A 15675-nucleotide genomic window follows, 5' to 3' on the forward strand; every position below is an offset into this window, starting at 1 on the left:
TCTGTGAGACAGTTTTAGAGCTCTCTCATAGCAATTGTCAGATAATTGCAAAAAGCTGGTTTCCACCACCCACCCCCAGGTTGTCCAGAAGCCTGATGCATTCCAGAGCTAATATTCTATGTCAGGGGTAGGCAACCTTGGCTCTTTTACGACTCATGGACTTCAGCTCCCAGAATTCCTGAGCCAGCTGGCTCAGGAATTCTGGGAGTTGAAGTCCATGAGTTGTAAAAGAGCCAAGGTTGCCTACCCCTGTTCTATGTATTCAAATTATTATCATAATTAGCTGAGTTTTTCTGAAGCTCTCCAGTGCAGGATACTGTTGGCAAACATTTGTCGGATGTGACTTCCTAGTTTTATTGTTAAGATAAAATTGCCTAATTATTTCAGAACATGTTGGTCCAACAAAAATCTATCCTAGCTTAGTGATTCAAGTCACATCACTAGAGAAATAAATGAGGATGCATAAAGGAAGAATATATGTTTGCCAAGCAGAGCCCATATTCATCTTGTTATGTGCTTTCTTAAAATCCTCCAAGAGTGTTTAAAAGTTATACATACATTCATGTTTGGAGATACAAAGCCCATGCACTTCCCTTACAAGGAAAGCACAATCATGCAAAGCACAGAAAAGGAGTAAAAAAAACTAGAAAGCCCCCAAAAATTAAATGTGTGAGTTAAAAAAAGAAAAGGGCAGAGCTAAAATAACGCCAATTAACTACATTTCTGTATGTTTTACCTTCGCCAAGTACAATTTGCAAACCAACTCATTTCTACGAGGATTGAACAATTCATCTTGAAACAGTAGCATTCTAGCAGCAGAATAAGACTTTTGACAGCCTTATTCTTTTATCCTTCAAAATCTTTTGCAAATCTGAGCCCACAACAAGCTGAACCTCGCATCACAGTGATATGCTAAGATTGGAAAGAGATACCTAGTTTTAAATGCCAGAGGTCTGCAGAAGATTCTTTGATCCTACCTAACAGTATCATTACATGGCTTAGATTTATGAAACACATAATAAAAAAAGGCTGTGAGATTTTCATAAATGGATCCTTGATAAACCTTCTTTACTTCCATCAACAGCATTGTAAGATTGCATTAAACCATGATTTCAGCATCATTTTTCTGAACACCTTTGATTTCTGGCTAGTACACACTAGATGACCTCCAAGGTCCCTTCCAACTATTATTATTATTATTATTATTATTATTATTATTATTATTATTATTATTATTTTTACTGAGGCTGCCAAAATGTGCACATAGGGAAGAAGAAGAAAAATTGCGTAATGAAAATATTGCAGTATTTTAGTTTAAAATATGGGACTCTCTAATTTAGAGTGGATCCACACAGTTGTAACTGTAAGCCATGAGCAGTGGATTGCAGACTTCAGTGTTTGGTTTTCCATATCATTGTAAGCCAATGTATAACTAGACTATAAGTGAAATCTGTGACCCAGAGGTTAGTATATCTGGTCAATGGTGGAATTACATTGTTTTCTTCTCTGTTGCCTTCTATTCCTAGATAATTGTGGAAAGAGGGGTTGGAATCATCACAGTTCTCAGTTTTTGATTATTATTTTTTTAAAGATTTGGCAGAAAGTGAACATTTTGCAGAATGTCTATGTAGCAGGTGCTTTTTTAAAAAAATAAAAATAAACAATTACAACCAAGGAGATTTGCGGCTAAGTTTTTAATAAATACTGTAGCTGAATTAGACCCAAGCATACATGATGTCTGATTCCATAAATGATTTACGTGATTGAATGATAATCCGTACAAATTAGAAAAAACTCGTGAAAGAATTTCTATTCTTAGAAGCTGTTCTTCTATTTCTGCTGACAGGAAAAGAGAAATATAAATCTTAGAGGTGTGTGTGTGTGTGTGTGTGTGTGTGTGTGTGTACACACACACACACACACACATATAAAGGTAAAGGTTCCCCCACACATGCGTGCTAGTCGTTTCCGACTCTAGGGGCTCATCTCCGTTTCAAAGCCGAAGAGCCAGCGCTTGTCCGAGGACGTTTCCGTGGTCATGTGGCCGGCATGACTAGACGCCAGAGGTGCACGGAATGCTGTTACCTTCCCATTGGAGTGGTCCCTATTTTTCTACTTGCATTTTTTATGTGCTTTCGAACTGCTGGGTTGGCAGAAGCTGGGAGGAGTAACAGGCGCTCACTCTGCTACGCGGCACTCGGGATTCGACCCGCCAAACTGCCAACCTTCTGAGCGACAAGCTCAGTGTCCTAACCCGCTGAGCCACTGTGTCCCTTATATACATATATACATATACATACATACATACATACATATATACATATATATATATATATATATATATATATATATATACACACACACACATATGTATACATAAACATAACATACACACGCATGTGTGTGTGTGTGTGTGTGTTTGATGAAAATTTTACCAAATATTCTGACTTCCCTGTCAGATTTGTCTACACCTACCTAACCAGAAATTAATGTTGATTAGAATGCCTTTTATTAGACTGAACTCATTTTCTTTTAAGTACTTGACAGTAGGACTGTATGGAAAATCTTACATCCAGCCATGTCTTCTCATTACTATATTTCCTCTTGGAAGTCATATTTTTCACTCTCATTTGTATGTCAACCTTTTCCTATGGAATTCCAGGTAGTATTCCATCCAGCATTGTTCAGTCTGCTTCAGTTCAATTCCATTGCTGCATCATTTGGCTTTATGCTAGGCTAGATAGGGGATAGGTAATTAAGCTTCTGTGATACTCCTCCCCAGTGAACTTTAATGTTTAAACTTTTTTTTAACCAATAAATAAAAACCTTATACATCATAGAACAAAATGCTAGGCTCTAACCACATATCAACTTTTGGTATATGCCAGTGTTTCTGAACCTTGGCCACTTTAAGATGGGTGAACTTCAACTCCCAGAATTCCCCAATCACCAAGGCTTAATCCTAAAGCTGCCAAGTTGGAAAACATTGCCTTATGCCCATCACTAGGTGACTAGATGATCTGGCGGAGAATAGTCTTGACAGTTTGATATTTGTGAACAGGCACATTTCAGCCATGATAGGAATTTTGTGAAGGTTCAGAATTCCAGATCTGTCCATTGGACCCCTTGTTCCGCACTAGAGATAGACTCAGCAGATTCTTTGAAGAAAATGCCAGGCGATATTAGGCTATAAATATCTGAGGAAGTGTAAATATCTTTCTAGAACTTGCAAAATTAAAATAATTGCTTGGGTTGCCTTTATGAGTAACTAGAAATGATCTGGAACTCTTCCATCTTTTCTCCCTCTTCCTATATAGGGAGGTCATCAATAAAGAAAATATTCCTTCTGGCTTCAGTAGCATTGAAGAGTGTATGTTAAATGCTCAAGAAGTGGAAAAATGCCACGAGAACAGTTCTGGTTACATTGGTGAAAGAAGTAAACCAAAACGTCAGAAATCCAGCACCAAATTATCTGAGCTTAACGACAACCAAGAGAGTTCTTTGGTAAGCAAAATTATGAAAGTCAAGCTTTCAAATGTCATATTGTGACTTAGTATGACCCATGGACAGCCAGTCTAAATTTCAAGTGGTCTTGATGATTATTCTTGCCGAATAGCTCTGTAACATTTCCTCAACTATTTGAGGAAATGGCCCCAGAGCCTGAAGTTTGCAAGTAACAACTGCATTCAGTGGGCAAGTAAGCTTAAATAATAAAGAATTTGCCCACTGTGTTATTCAGTAACCCAGAATTTTCTGTCAAAAATTAGGACAGTCATCAACATTTTGTTCACAGCAAAAGATGAGTCTCTACAGTGATATACATTTATGCATTTATTTTTGAGATATTTGTACTTTGTTTCATATGCAAGACTCTACAGGCATATAACAGGAGAGAAAAAAGGAAAACCATGAAAATTATAAAACTCCTAGACCTTGGTTTAATAACTATAATCATAATAGAAAAACAGGTGGGTCACCTGCGATCTTACTATGGGCAAAGATCCACTGAAATAAGATCTTCAGGTCCAAAACAAAAGAGTGGGTAGGGGTAAATATATACTTCTATGCACAGAAATTTTCCAAATGTGGGACAATTACAGGGTGCACCACCTAGCTCGTAGTCTCTGAAGCTCATATTGGAGTAGGATTCTCAACAGGCCCTCTCTAGATATTTGCAATAGATGGCCAGGATACTCCTTGGCAAAGTGGTCCTTGATATACCTTGGTGCCATACATTATAAGATGACAAGTAGCATTTTAGAGTGGGTCAGATGCTAACCATGGCAAAAATCACTGTCATTTCACCACGGCACACTGCAACCTGTCAAAAATGTGATCTGGTTGCTAAGCACCTGAAACACCACCATGGAGGGGGGCTGACATCACTTTGAGGGGAGGTCATTAGTAGCTTTTTAAAAGTCCTGTTGTGATTCAGCGTCAGCCTGTGGTACCGGCAGCTGAGTCTGATGTTTCTGAGGAGGAGGAGTGGTTTGGAGAGCCTTTGGTGTCAGAGGGAGGCTCTGATGCACTGCAGGACTCTCAGCCTGGCCCCTCCCGTCATGTTCCTCATCAGACTCAGCCGTGTGAGCACGAGGTATTGGACATAGATGATACACAGCTGGATCTATTCAGGGACGTTAGGAGTAGGAGGCAATCCAGCAGAGCAGAACAGAGAAAGGCAATGAGGCAAGTTGGTGAGAGGAGGAGAAGGCAATGAGAAGCCACGCCTTGGGACTGCTGATAAAAGGGGAAGGTGTGGGAGCTGCTGGTTGCTGAAGGCAACCGTTTGAAGATCTTCTGCTAGAGTCCTGGTCCGTTATTCCTGTTTAACTCTTTGTTTGAACTTTTGGTTTAACTCTTGTTTGAACTTTTGATTTCTTTGTAAATAAATTTGGTTGGGTTTTTCCAGCCTGTTGATTATAAAAAGGGGTTGTCCCTGACATTCAAACAGGGCCGGTTGTAGGCTGGAACAGAACAAGTCTGTTGTAAGTTTGAACAGTCGGGTGATCAGTCATAAGTGGAGGACTATGTATACTGGAATGAACCAGTGAAAACAGTGGCAGCACATACACATCATTGTTTGTTTTCAGCTTCATGCAGCGTGAAACCAGCTATTTTAGTTTCACATCATAGTTTTATTTATTTGCAGATATGTGTGTGCATGCATGCCTACAATTATAGATAGGCTGTCCATTTTCCCACAAAGGTGGTTTCCAATCTTAAAACAGCCAGGCAATAAAGTAATAATGAATCTATTCCAAGATATTTTTTTGTGTCAAAGCACTCAAATGGCCTTTGGAACAAATCGTTTTGAAGGCGGGGGGTGGGAACGAGGTCTTACTTCTCCCAGAAGGAATAATGTTCCAAAGAAGATATTATGGCTGTGCACTGTACCTGAACTAGACTTGTGGCTTGCTCAACATGTCAAGGATGAAACCAACCATTTTCATAGGAAACTCAAGCCTACCAATGCACACAGGTAGTCCTCGACTTACAACAGTTTGTTTAGTGACCGAAGTTACAATGGCACATAAAAGAAAATGACTTATGATCGTTTTTCACATGACCGTGCAGCATCTCCATGGTCATGTGATCAAAATTCAGACACTTGGCAACTGACTCGTATTTATGACAGTTGCATGCCCCGGGGATCATATGATCACCTTTTGTGACTTTCTGACAGGCAGTCAATGGGGAAGCCAGATTCACTTAACTGTGTTAGTAACTTTACAACTGCAGTGATTCACTTAGCAACTGTCTCACTTAGCAACAGATTTTGTGGGGCTCAGTTGTAAGTCAAGGACCACCTGTGTTGGGGTGAGCCCTTGGGAAAAAAAAACTCTTCAGATAACGGAGGTACATTAGAGAGGGCTGATAATATTGCACGTTTGGAATTTTTCTATGGATTTCCACTAATTCTAATTCCCCAGATTTTCCTAGGTTGTAGAAATCCCTTCCGTGGAACTATCATTCATGATCACCCATTGCACAGCAATGTGATAATCCACCATCTCTGAGTCAGTAGACCTCTTGCTACTGTGTCCTTTCTAGTTCCTTTCTATTTCACTGCCTATATATATCATAAATAGCATTTCTCAGTATGGATGGAACAGAACTGTGGTGTGTTGGTGCACTGACAGTTGAAATCCCAATTACATTTAGAGGTTTTGAGAGGTAATACTTAAAATGATAATTCTTAACAATTGTCTTCATGTTTGACAGGCGATGGAAACCTTTGGTTCCTTGAGACATGTAGATGGAAGAGGACCAGATGAAATGGAGGTGTTTTCTGAAGAAAGGTGACTTGCTTAGAATTTATTCTACCTTAAAATTAAAGTTTTTTTTAAACGTCAGTTAAGGTCTACACTAGAGAATCCAGTTACCGTATTTTCCGGCGTATAAGACGACTTTTGAACCCCTAAAAATCACCTCAAAAGTTGGGGGGTCGTCTTATACGCCGGAAAAAAAAACACCTTCGGATCTTTTTTCTGCTGGGATCGCTGGGTGAATGGAGGCAGGCGATGGCGACCCGTGGTTAAGCGGCCAACGGCGAACGGGCAAACTCTCGTCTGCTTCTGGGGCGGCTACTGCAGCTGCTGCCGTTGCTCTCTCAAGGACTGGCCGTGCTAGCGCCTCCAATGCTTGGCTGTCAGGTCCCCGACAAGAGGACGGGCAGGCGGTCCCCAGAGGCGCCCCGCTCGACCGTAGGAAGGGAGAACCTTTGCTCCCGCCGAGGCACCGCCTGACTCGCGCTGACCACAAGAATTGCTTGCTCGGAGTGCGGAACTGAGAGCAGCAGCGCAGCAGGCGAGAGAGCTCAGAGACAATAAGGCGAGGCGCCCCTTTGGCGGGAAAGGAGCAAAGCTGGGCCAATCACAGAGCAGGCGGAGCAGGGAAACAGGGAGCAGGGAGGAAAGGGAGCTTGATTTAAAAGGCAGTGGTGTAGCGTGGGGGGTGCAGGGGGGGCCGGCCGCACCGGGCGCAACATCTGGGGGGGCGCGACCGGCAGGCTAGGGCAAGGCTGCACGCGAGCGAGGGGTATCTGTGCCTGCGCCGACACAGAAACGCTTCTCTCTCCGGGTGGGGGAAGGCTCGGAGGCTCCCTGGGTCTATATACGCCTCTGTATGCGCACGCCGCCTCACGCTCCCACGAACGAGAAAGAAAGAACGGCAGCGGCGGCGTCTGCGAGCCTCGCCAGCGGCGGCATTCCTTGGTGTGGGCGTGCCTGCGTCTTTGGGTGTGAGGCTTTCGGAGAGGCTGCCTTTGGCTCCTGGTACTTGCAGCCGATGTAAAAGAACAAGTCTGTGAAAGCGGGCGAGAATTCATTTCGCACCGGGCGCAACATCTGGGGGGGGCGCGACCGGCGGGCTAGGGCAAGGCTGCTCACGAGCGAGGGGTATCTGTGCCTGCGCCGACACAGAAACGCTTCTCTCTCCGGGTGGGGGAAGGCTCAGAGGCTCCCTGGGTCTATATACGCCTCTGTATGCGCACGCCGCCTCGCGCTCCCACGAACGAGAAAGAAAGAACGGCAGCGGCGGCGTCTGTGAGCCTCGCCAGCGGCGGCGTTCCTCGGTGTGGGCGTGCCTGCGTCTTTGGGTGTGAGGCTTTCGGAGAGGCTGCCTTTGGCTCCTGGTACTTGCAGCCGGTGTAAAAGAACAAGTCTGTGAAAGCAGGCGAGAATTCATTTCTTTTACACCGGCTGCAAGTACCAGGAGCCAAAGGCAGCCTCTCTGAAAGCCTCACACCCAAAGACGCAGGCACGCCCACACCGAGGACCGCCGCCGCTGGCAAGGCTCGCAGACGCCGCTGCTGCCGTTCTTTCTTTCTCGTTTGCGGGAGCACAAGGCGGCGTGCGCATACAGAGGCGTATATAGACCCAGGGAGCCGCCGAGCCTTCCCCCACCCGGAGAGAGAAGCGTTTCTGTGTCGGCGCAGGCACAGATACCCCTCGCTCGCGAGCAGCCTTGCCCTAGCCTGCCAGTCGCGCCCCCCCAGATGTTGCGCCTGGTGCGGCCGGCCCCCCTGCACCCCCCACGCTACGCCACTGCACTACAGTCCTCGTGTTTCCCAGGGTTGCCCGTCATGCCAGACATTCCCTATAGCCCGATTCTTTATCTCCTCACGTTCCTTAATTCGAGCGAATTTTGTCGGTGCTCCGTGGAGAAACAATATGCAAATGCCGTTTATTTAACCGCGCAAAACTTTTTTAAGACTTTTCATTTCTGTTTTATGCATGGGCTGGGTGGGTCACGAAGTTTACCTCTTTTATTTTAGCAATATCGTGGCACTTATAAAAAAAGGGTACTAAAAGAGTTGTTAATATGCAGATTGTGTGCCAGGAAGTGAAATATTGAGTTATTTCTTTCGCTTCTGTGTACCGTAAATATGCATAGAATCTGCATCTCCTCCTACTGGGGTGAATTAGAGCACATTAGAGCTACTGGTACTTTATAAAACTGGGATTCTTTACCTTTGCTATAAGGCAGGGTTCCTCAAAGTCTTCAGCTTATTGACTCCCAAACACTCCTGTGACACATTGCATAGCTCAGATCTCTTGGAGACAGGGAGGGCTGGGCAGGCAGGGAGGGAGAGCTGACCCACCCAATCCAAGCAGATTTTGTATGCAGGAAATACATTGCTTGTTGTGATTGGCTGGTTGTTTTATACTGGGAATGGTGATTCTGAGGGAAGGTAGTCTTGTCTGGTGAGCAGATACATTTGGTGGTGAATACAGTACAGCACAGCACCAGTATCTGTACTTGTTCATACAACTGGCTAACAGTCAAGGCCCCATCATGGCTCCACCAGTAAGAAGAAAGAAATATGAAGCCAGTTTCAAACTTAAAGTTGTAAAGTTTGCCACAGAACATAATAACTGTGCTGCTGCAAGACAATATGGAGTAACAGAAAAGATGGTTCGGGACTGGAAAGCAAATGAAAAAACCTTAAAGAGTATGCCAAGGGGTAAGTGTGCATTAAGAAGAGGCACTCCACATTGGCCAGAACTTGAAAAACATGTAATAAACATGGTGAATGAGCATCGCCAAAGCGGTTATATAGTGACAAGAAATAAAATATGTTTGTTTGCACTTCAGTGGGCCAAATCTAACCCAGATCACAGCAAAGGATTTAAGGCCAATGTATCCTGGTGTACTAGATTCTTGGAAAGGCATAATCTGGTACTGAGGCAAAAGACAAAAATTTCACAAAAAATACCTACAGATCTTGATGCCAAAGTAATTAGTTTCCATCGATACGTAATACAATAGCGCAAAAAACATGGCTATGCATTAAGTAGTATCGGAAATATGGATGAAACCCCAATGAGTTTTGATATGGTTGGAAATAAAACTGTCCATCCAAAAGGTGAAAAAACAATTTTAATTAAAACAACAGGACATGAGAAGTCCAATTTTACAGTGGTACTAGCATGCACAGCTGATGGTGCCAGACTGAAACCAATGATTATTTTTAAAAGAAAAACAATGCCAAAACTCAAGTTCCCTGTTGGTTGTTTTGTACATGTGAATGAAAAAGGCTGGATGGATGAAGAAGGGGTGAAGCTATGGCTTGATAATGTATGGAGCAGGCGACCAGGTGGACTTATTCAAAAACGTAGTCTACTGGTGTGGGATATGTTCAGGGCTCATTTAACTCCCAGCACCAAGCAAAGGCTGGCAAGAATGAACACAGATGCGGCAGTTATTCCTGCAGGATTGACATCGTTGGTACAGCCACTGGATGTGTGCCTAAATAAGCCATTTAAAGATCGCATTCGAGAACAGTGGAATGAGTGGATGGTTAGCGGCAAAAAGTCATTCACAAAAGGAGGAAACATGCGTGCTCCACAGTTGGATTTTTGTGCAAGTTTGTCATAAAAGCGTGGAATGATATTAATGCAGAAACAATAATCAAGTCTTTCAAGAAGTGTGGCATATCAAATTCATTAGATGGTATGGAGGACGACTGCTTGTGGCAAGATGAAGAGGAAGCCAAAGCTGAGACCACACCATCTGATACGGAATTAGATCCATACGATGACTGCCTTACAAGTGTATCACAAGATGTCATTGATGTACTAATGAAATCAGATGATGAAGAGGAGGATTTTGAAGGCTTTTAAAGGGAAACTGTCACGCCAGCAAATCCTGTAAAAATAGCTTGGAGTTACGATGGGCGTTGCTGACTCGCCAGGGACTTGCCCGGCACTTGCTCTCTCTATATTGTTTGTTATCTTCCTCCTATCATCATCAGTTCCAGTTTGGTTGACAGCTTAGAAAACAAACAGCATGGCAGCTCCCATGGGTTTATTGTCTTTATCCTTCCTTTCAGCTTTAGAGTGAATTAGGAAAAGTTTAATCCACTTGCACTGTTTTATGTTTACATGTTTGATGACAAACAGCCTTATGTTTATAAGTGACAGTTTTCCTACTAAGCACCTGCATGTCATAAGCATTTGAATTAAAATTACCATATTAAAATCAAATCTGATGTTTTTTAATTTTTATTTGGAAGAGGGGTAGTCTTATACGGTGAGTATAGCCCAAACCCTATAATTTAACAGGAAAAGTAGGCGGTCGTCTTATACGCCGGGTCGTCTTATACGCCGGAAAATACGGTATACTTTGAAACCAGTTTCGTTACATAGAGACAAAAAGCTTAATTTTTGATTCTGCATGCCTGTTTATGACCTCCTTTGAAAATGCTGCTATTTTGCAGAAAAAGATTTTTTAATATTATAACGAATGCTTTCTTTTATGTATTCATATTGTATTTCATGTCTTTTAATAGTAGATTGATCTCCTGGCTTTTCCATGCAATTCTCAAAGAAGGAATTATGAAACATGATTTGAAATTTTAAGTTTTATTTTCATCCACTTTTAAAAAAATGTTTTTTATGATTATAATAAAATGGTATGTTGCTTGTTGCTTCCTTTATGACATGCTCCTTAATATTTCTTTCTTGTTTTTTGTAGCAAAGACGGCAAAAATGAGGATGGTTTGTTAATGCACAATCAGGTTTGTGTCCATTTGTACCATTTGCAAAATAACGTATTACTTTCACTTCATTACTAATGTTGTTAACCTGCTTTTGTTACTATTTTATAACATTAATAATGAAAGAATGTGGAATCTAATTAGAGCTACCTTTGTTAGAAACATTTGGATCTCGTAGGCTTTGATTATTTTAGTACGGTATTTATAAGAAGCTTCCTTGAAAAATATTCTAAGTAGCATTTAAGAAGACCATTGATCTAGACGTGGTCATGAATCAGTGCAACTGAATCAGTTTAGCTGGTTGTACTTGGAAATCAGAGAAAAGATTTTTGAAGGGAATCTTAAGACCTTGGCCAAATCCCCTTGGAGTCCCCTGAAGTTCTAGTCATATTTCTACTCCAGCTGTAGAAGTAAAAAGTATACAGTTAAAATCCTGCTGGAAACGGAAGGCTAAAGTTTAAGAAAAGATTGCTCAGAGTCTCTTACTTGGTTCTTGGCAGAAAGAGATTGAAGTCAGAGAACTTCATCATTCATAAAGAGATTAAATTGTTCTGCAATTGTTACGCTAGGAAACTAGCACCCTGGTTTATTAGTAAGTTTTATACCTACTCAGGAAGGCCATGTTTGCTCCCAGCATTGTGAAAACAGCCTGTTTTTGTTGCTTTGATCTGTTGAAATAACTGTTCCCTAACAAGTGCGGTGGCTTATGAGGTTAGACAGCTGGACTGACAATCAGCAGCCTGGCATTTGGGACCCATTGCTGCTATGGGGTGGAGTGAGGTCTCCTCCCACGCTCCAGTTTCCACCAGTCCACCAGTTCGAAAGCAGGCAACCATATGTAGATTAATGCAGGGGGTCCTCAACCCCTGGGCTATGGCCTACGAGAGGGCTGCAGCCCATTCAGAACCAGGCCATGCAAGCACTGGGTGAGCGCACAGCTCCATTTGCATTAGCGGCAAGCACTTGGGCAAATGAAGCTGCACCTGCACACCTACCACTCGCGTGGAACCATCCCCTACCCCTCTCCGCCAGGTTGCCAAACCGGAAAGGTTGGGACCACTGGATTAATGGGTACTACTTTGGTGGGTAACTTCACAGAGGTGTGGAAGGAGCCCCCACCTGGGCATCCCCCAGGCAACCACGGTGTTACCCGCAAATCCTTTCACTATGGTGCTTCCAACATGGAAGTATTAGCATTAATACTGTTCACTTATTTTTGACCTTTTCAATATAATTTTTCTCTAATCTTGTTGGATATTTTTCTCTTGCCTCAGTAATTTAGCTTGTGAATTGAAATTTACTCCTTCCCTTTGAGACTGCGAGGTTAAGAGAGGGCAGATCCATATGTAGAATGACAGTTTCCTGTCAATTCGGTTTTCCTTTTCTTTCATGAACATTCATTTCCGTATAGAAATTACCTTTAGCGTATTATTTTCTCAGAAGCAAAGAGAATCTGGATGACTAGAGACAGAGATGCTTCAACATCTTATTATCTTTTTTCAAGGAAGCTGTTCGTTTAATCTAAGACAGATGAAACAAGAAATAGTGCTGGAAATAACAAATCGGTTTGGCTGTGCCAACATAAAGATTCTCAGTATTTATCTTGCCAATTTGCATGGATGATTTTATTTTGCATAATTCATTTTACATCCACAAGCCTTGAGAGTGGGACAGGAATCTTACTGGTTATTTTTCCCTGTGGCGGCTGAAAATCTTTTTAAACATCTTCTCTGAACTTACCAGTTTTGGAGATTTTGTCTTTGCCTCTTAAAGTATTTGATGAAAACATATATTTCAGCAAAGTTTTTTTAAAAAACAAAAATCTTGGAAAGGTGAAGTCTGTGGCTAAACTCACATTCTTTTGGTGGTGGTTATGTGGAATTATGGGTGCCTATAATACCCAGTAAAATACATAACTGTTGTTGTTAGCTGCGAAGTCGTTTCCGACCCATCGCGACCCTATGGACAATGTTCCTCCAGGCCTTCCTGTCCTCTACTATCTTCTGGAGTCCATTTAAGCTCACGCCTCCTGCTTCAGTGACTCCATCCAGCCACCTCATTCTCTGTCATCCCCTTCTTCTCTTGCCCTCAATCAATCTTTCCCAGCATTAGGCTCTTCTCCAGTGAGTCCTTCCTTCTCATTAGGTGGCCAAAGTATTTGAGTTTTAGCTTCAGGATCTGGCCTTCTGAAGAGCAGTCAGGGTTGATCTCCTCTAGGGCTGACCGGTTGGATCACCTTGCAGTCCAAGGGACTTGCAGGAGTCTTCTCCAGCACCATAGTTCAAAGGCCTCAATTCTTTGGCGCTCAGCCTTTCTTATGGTCCAACTTTCACAGCCATACATTGCAACTGTAGCCTTGACTATACGCACTTTTGTTGACAGGGTGATGTCTCTGCTTTTTAGTGTGCTGTCTAGATTTGCCATGGCTTTCCTCCCCAGGAGCAGGCATCTTTTAATTTCAAAAATACATAACTAGGCAGTGTTAAATTGGAACCAATGTTTTGATCCAGTGGGGCTGCAGGATGCCAGGATGGGTCTATATAGCAAGTTGTACAGTAAGAGAAAGATACTTGTGATCTGATGGTTTGTATTCTTCCCCTTCCAAAAATGTCCTCTCCGCAGGGCAGCCATGAAAATGAGTCTCTGTTGAATAGCTGTATTTGGAGGCTTAAGTCAAGATATTGTATATTTTAGCAAGAATACAGCTCTACCTAATGTTTTTAATTCCATTGCCAAGTCTATTGTTAAATAAAGTCTTGCCCCCTTTGAGTTGAGTTTATCTCTGATAACTTCATGAGCACATCGTGTAAATTTCTGGGCAACAGTAAATTGTTTCTTCTGGAATGCTGCAGTCCTTGGATTACTTGGCAATTTCTCACTGAATAACTATAAGCACCATAATCCTGCTTTTTGAAATCAGCCAAGGTTGACTGAGTGTTTACATAGGCATAAATAAATATGGTTTCTAGGGGATCTCTTGTCTCATGTTTGCAGAATGCTAGAGACATTATATAATGCTTTTATTGGAAAGGTTTCTTGGATCATTGATTCCTATGTCTAATCTTTCTGTTTTCTTGCAAGTTTTCATTGCCAGGAAAGATAAACAATCTGGAATGGCCAAAGCATTTTTTTAAAAAAAATGCAGAGTCTCTCATGCATATAAATGGAGATAGCTTTCAAACAGCCGCATGAGCTTTGCAAAAGATGTGGGTGCTTTAATGATTCAAAGTTAGATATTTTATTTGTCTCCCCACATGTTGTAAGACAACTCTTTTGATTGTTTTACCCAATAACATTTACCCTAGAATTTTGGGATTTGGATAATACGTCATCAAGAAATGTTAGAAGATACTTTCCAGATAGTTTTACTTATTTTGATAAGTGTTTTGATTTCAAAATAACAACTAATACAAATGAAACATAAAATAAAAAGAATAGTATGAAGTAATAAAAAGTGTAAGAAAAAAGAAAGAATATGTTAAAGGAAAAGAAAAGAACTATATAAAGAAATGAATTCTAACCGTCATTACAAGTATGGAGAAATTTAATAACTGTTCATCCCTTAAGGTTACAAAAAAAATGTCATCCCGTATCTCCTTAGTTATAAGCAAATCCATAAAACATAAACTTTTCAATCTTGGTGTCAGCATAAAGTCCATAAAGAGTTTTCAGAACGTAGATAAATGGCTTATTTTAATATTGACCAATAAGCTACTTTATACTCATTCCTTTAACTTTTAACAGTCTTAATCTTTAGTTCATTCAAATAGTGTCATAGAATTTAATTTTTCTTCCATTCTTTTTAATCTCATTGGATAAAATTCTTTGAGGGTTTAACATGCCTCTTTTGTAGTTCCTGTAAAAAAAACAACACCAAGTCATTTTCTTGATTTGTCTTGCATTTCATGCTTAATTTTTAAAATTTCAGCCAGATTCTTTCATATATCCAATAAAATGTCTATTCAAATAATTCTCTTGGCCTATCATGTTTAGTTCCATTTTTGGTATTTCTCAAACAAAATTTGATCCATATATGTCATTCCTTGATTGACATCTTTTGGATGTAATCTATCCACGTAATCAGACACCATTACTGATACTGTTGATAATTTAACTACTAATTTCTGATTCCATTCTTCAAAGAATGGTTATGCTTGCTTAGGAACATACTGGAACATACTTCATGCAATAGATAACTTTATTTAGCCTTGACAAATGAGTATAAACTTTCTTGCTTCTTTCTGTTTATTATACCTTAGGATGGAAGTGTAGGAAAAGGACAAACTTCTAAATATCTATAGTTTCATTTTTGTGTTAAGTTTCAAAATGTTTTTTATAATTTCAGTGACATTGGAATATCTTATTTTTTGTAAGTCGCCCATACTTTGCCTACTCTAATAAATCCATGCTCTTGTGCTCTTGACTGGAATCCAAATGTTCATGCTCTTTCTGTTAAACTTAGATTGATGACAGATACATATATTGTGATATAGTTGCATAAATGTACTGTACACTTGACTTTCAAATGTATATGAAAGTCTTAAAAAGAATAATATAGTGCTGAAAAGACGGATGCCAGTGAGTAGAGAATTGGGGTGTAATTATGACTAGTAAGATCTTGTAGGAAAACAGTGACAGTAAGTTTGGGGTGTCATTGATGTCTTCTTGTAAAAGGA

The 15675-nt window shown here is 41.1% G+C and overlaps 1 protein-coding gene across 2 annotated transcripts in view; it reads left to right on the plus strand.

Annotated features, from left to right (window-relative positions):
• The window catches only part of FAM13A (family with sequence similarity 13 member A), a gene marked incomplete at its 5' end in the record, with an annotated part of 153741 nt that overhangs the window by 103398 nt on the left and 34668 nt on the right, over positions 1 to 15675 (plus strand). For both annotated transcript variants that reach the window (XM_083367016.1, XM_083367015.1), the window contains 3 exons: positions 3318 to 3504; positions 6223 to 6299; positions 10978 to 11020. In XM_083367016.1, coding sequence (XP_083223142.1) covers positions 3318 to 3504; positions 6223 to 6299; positions 10978 to 11020 — 307 coding nt within the window. The remainder of the gene's footprint in view (positions 1 to 3317; positions 3505 to 6222; positions 6300 to 10977; positions 11021 to 15675) is intronic.

This window comes from Vipera ursinii, assembly GCF_947247035.1.
Source record: "Vipera ursinii genome assembly, chromosome: 7".
Lineage (NCBI taxonomy): Eukaryota > Metazoa > Chordata > Lepidosauria > Squamata > Viperidae > Vipera > Vipera ursinii.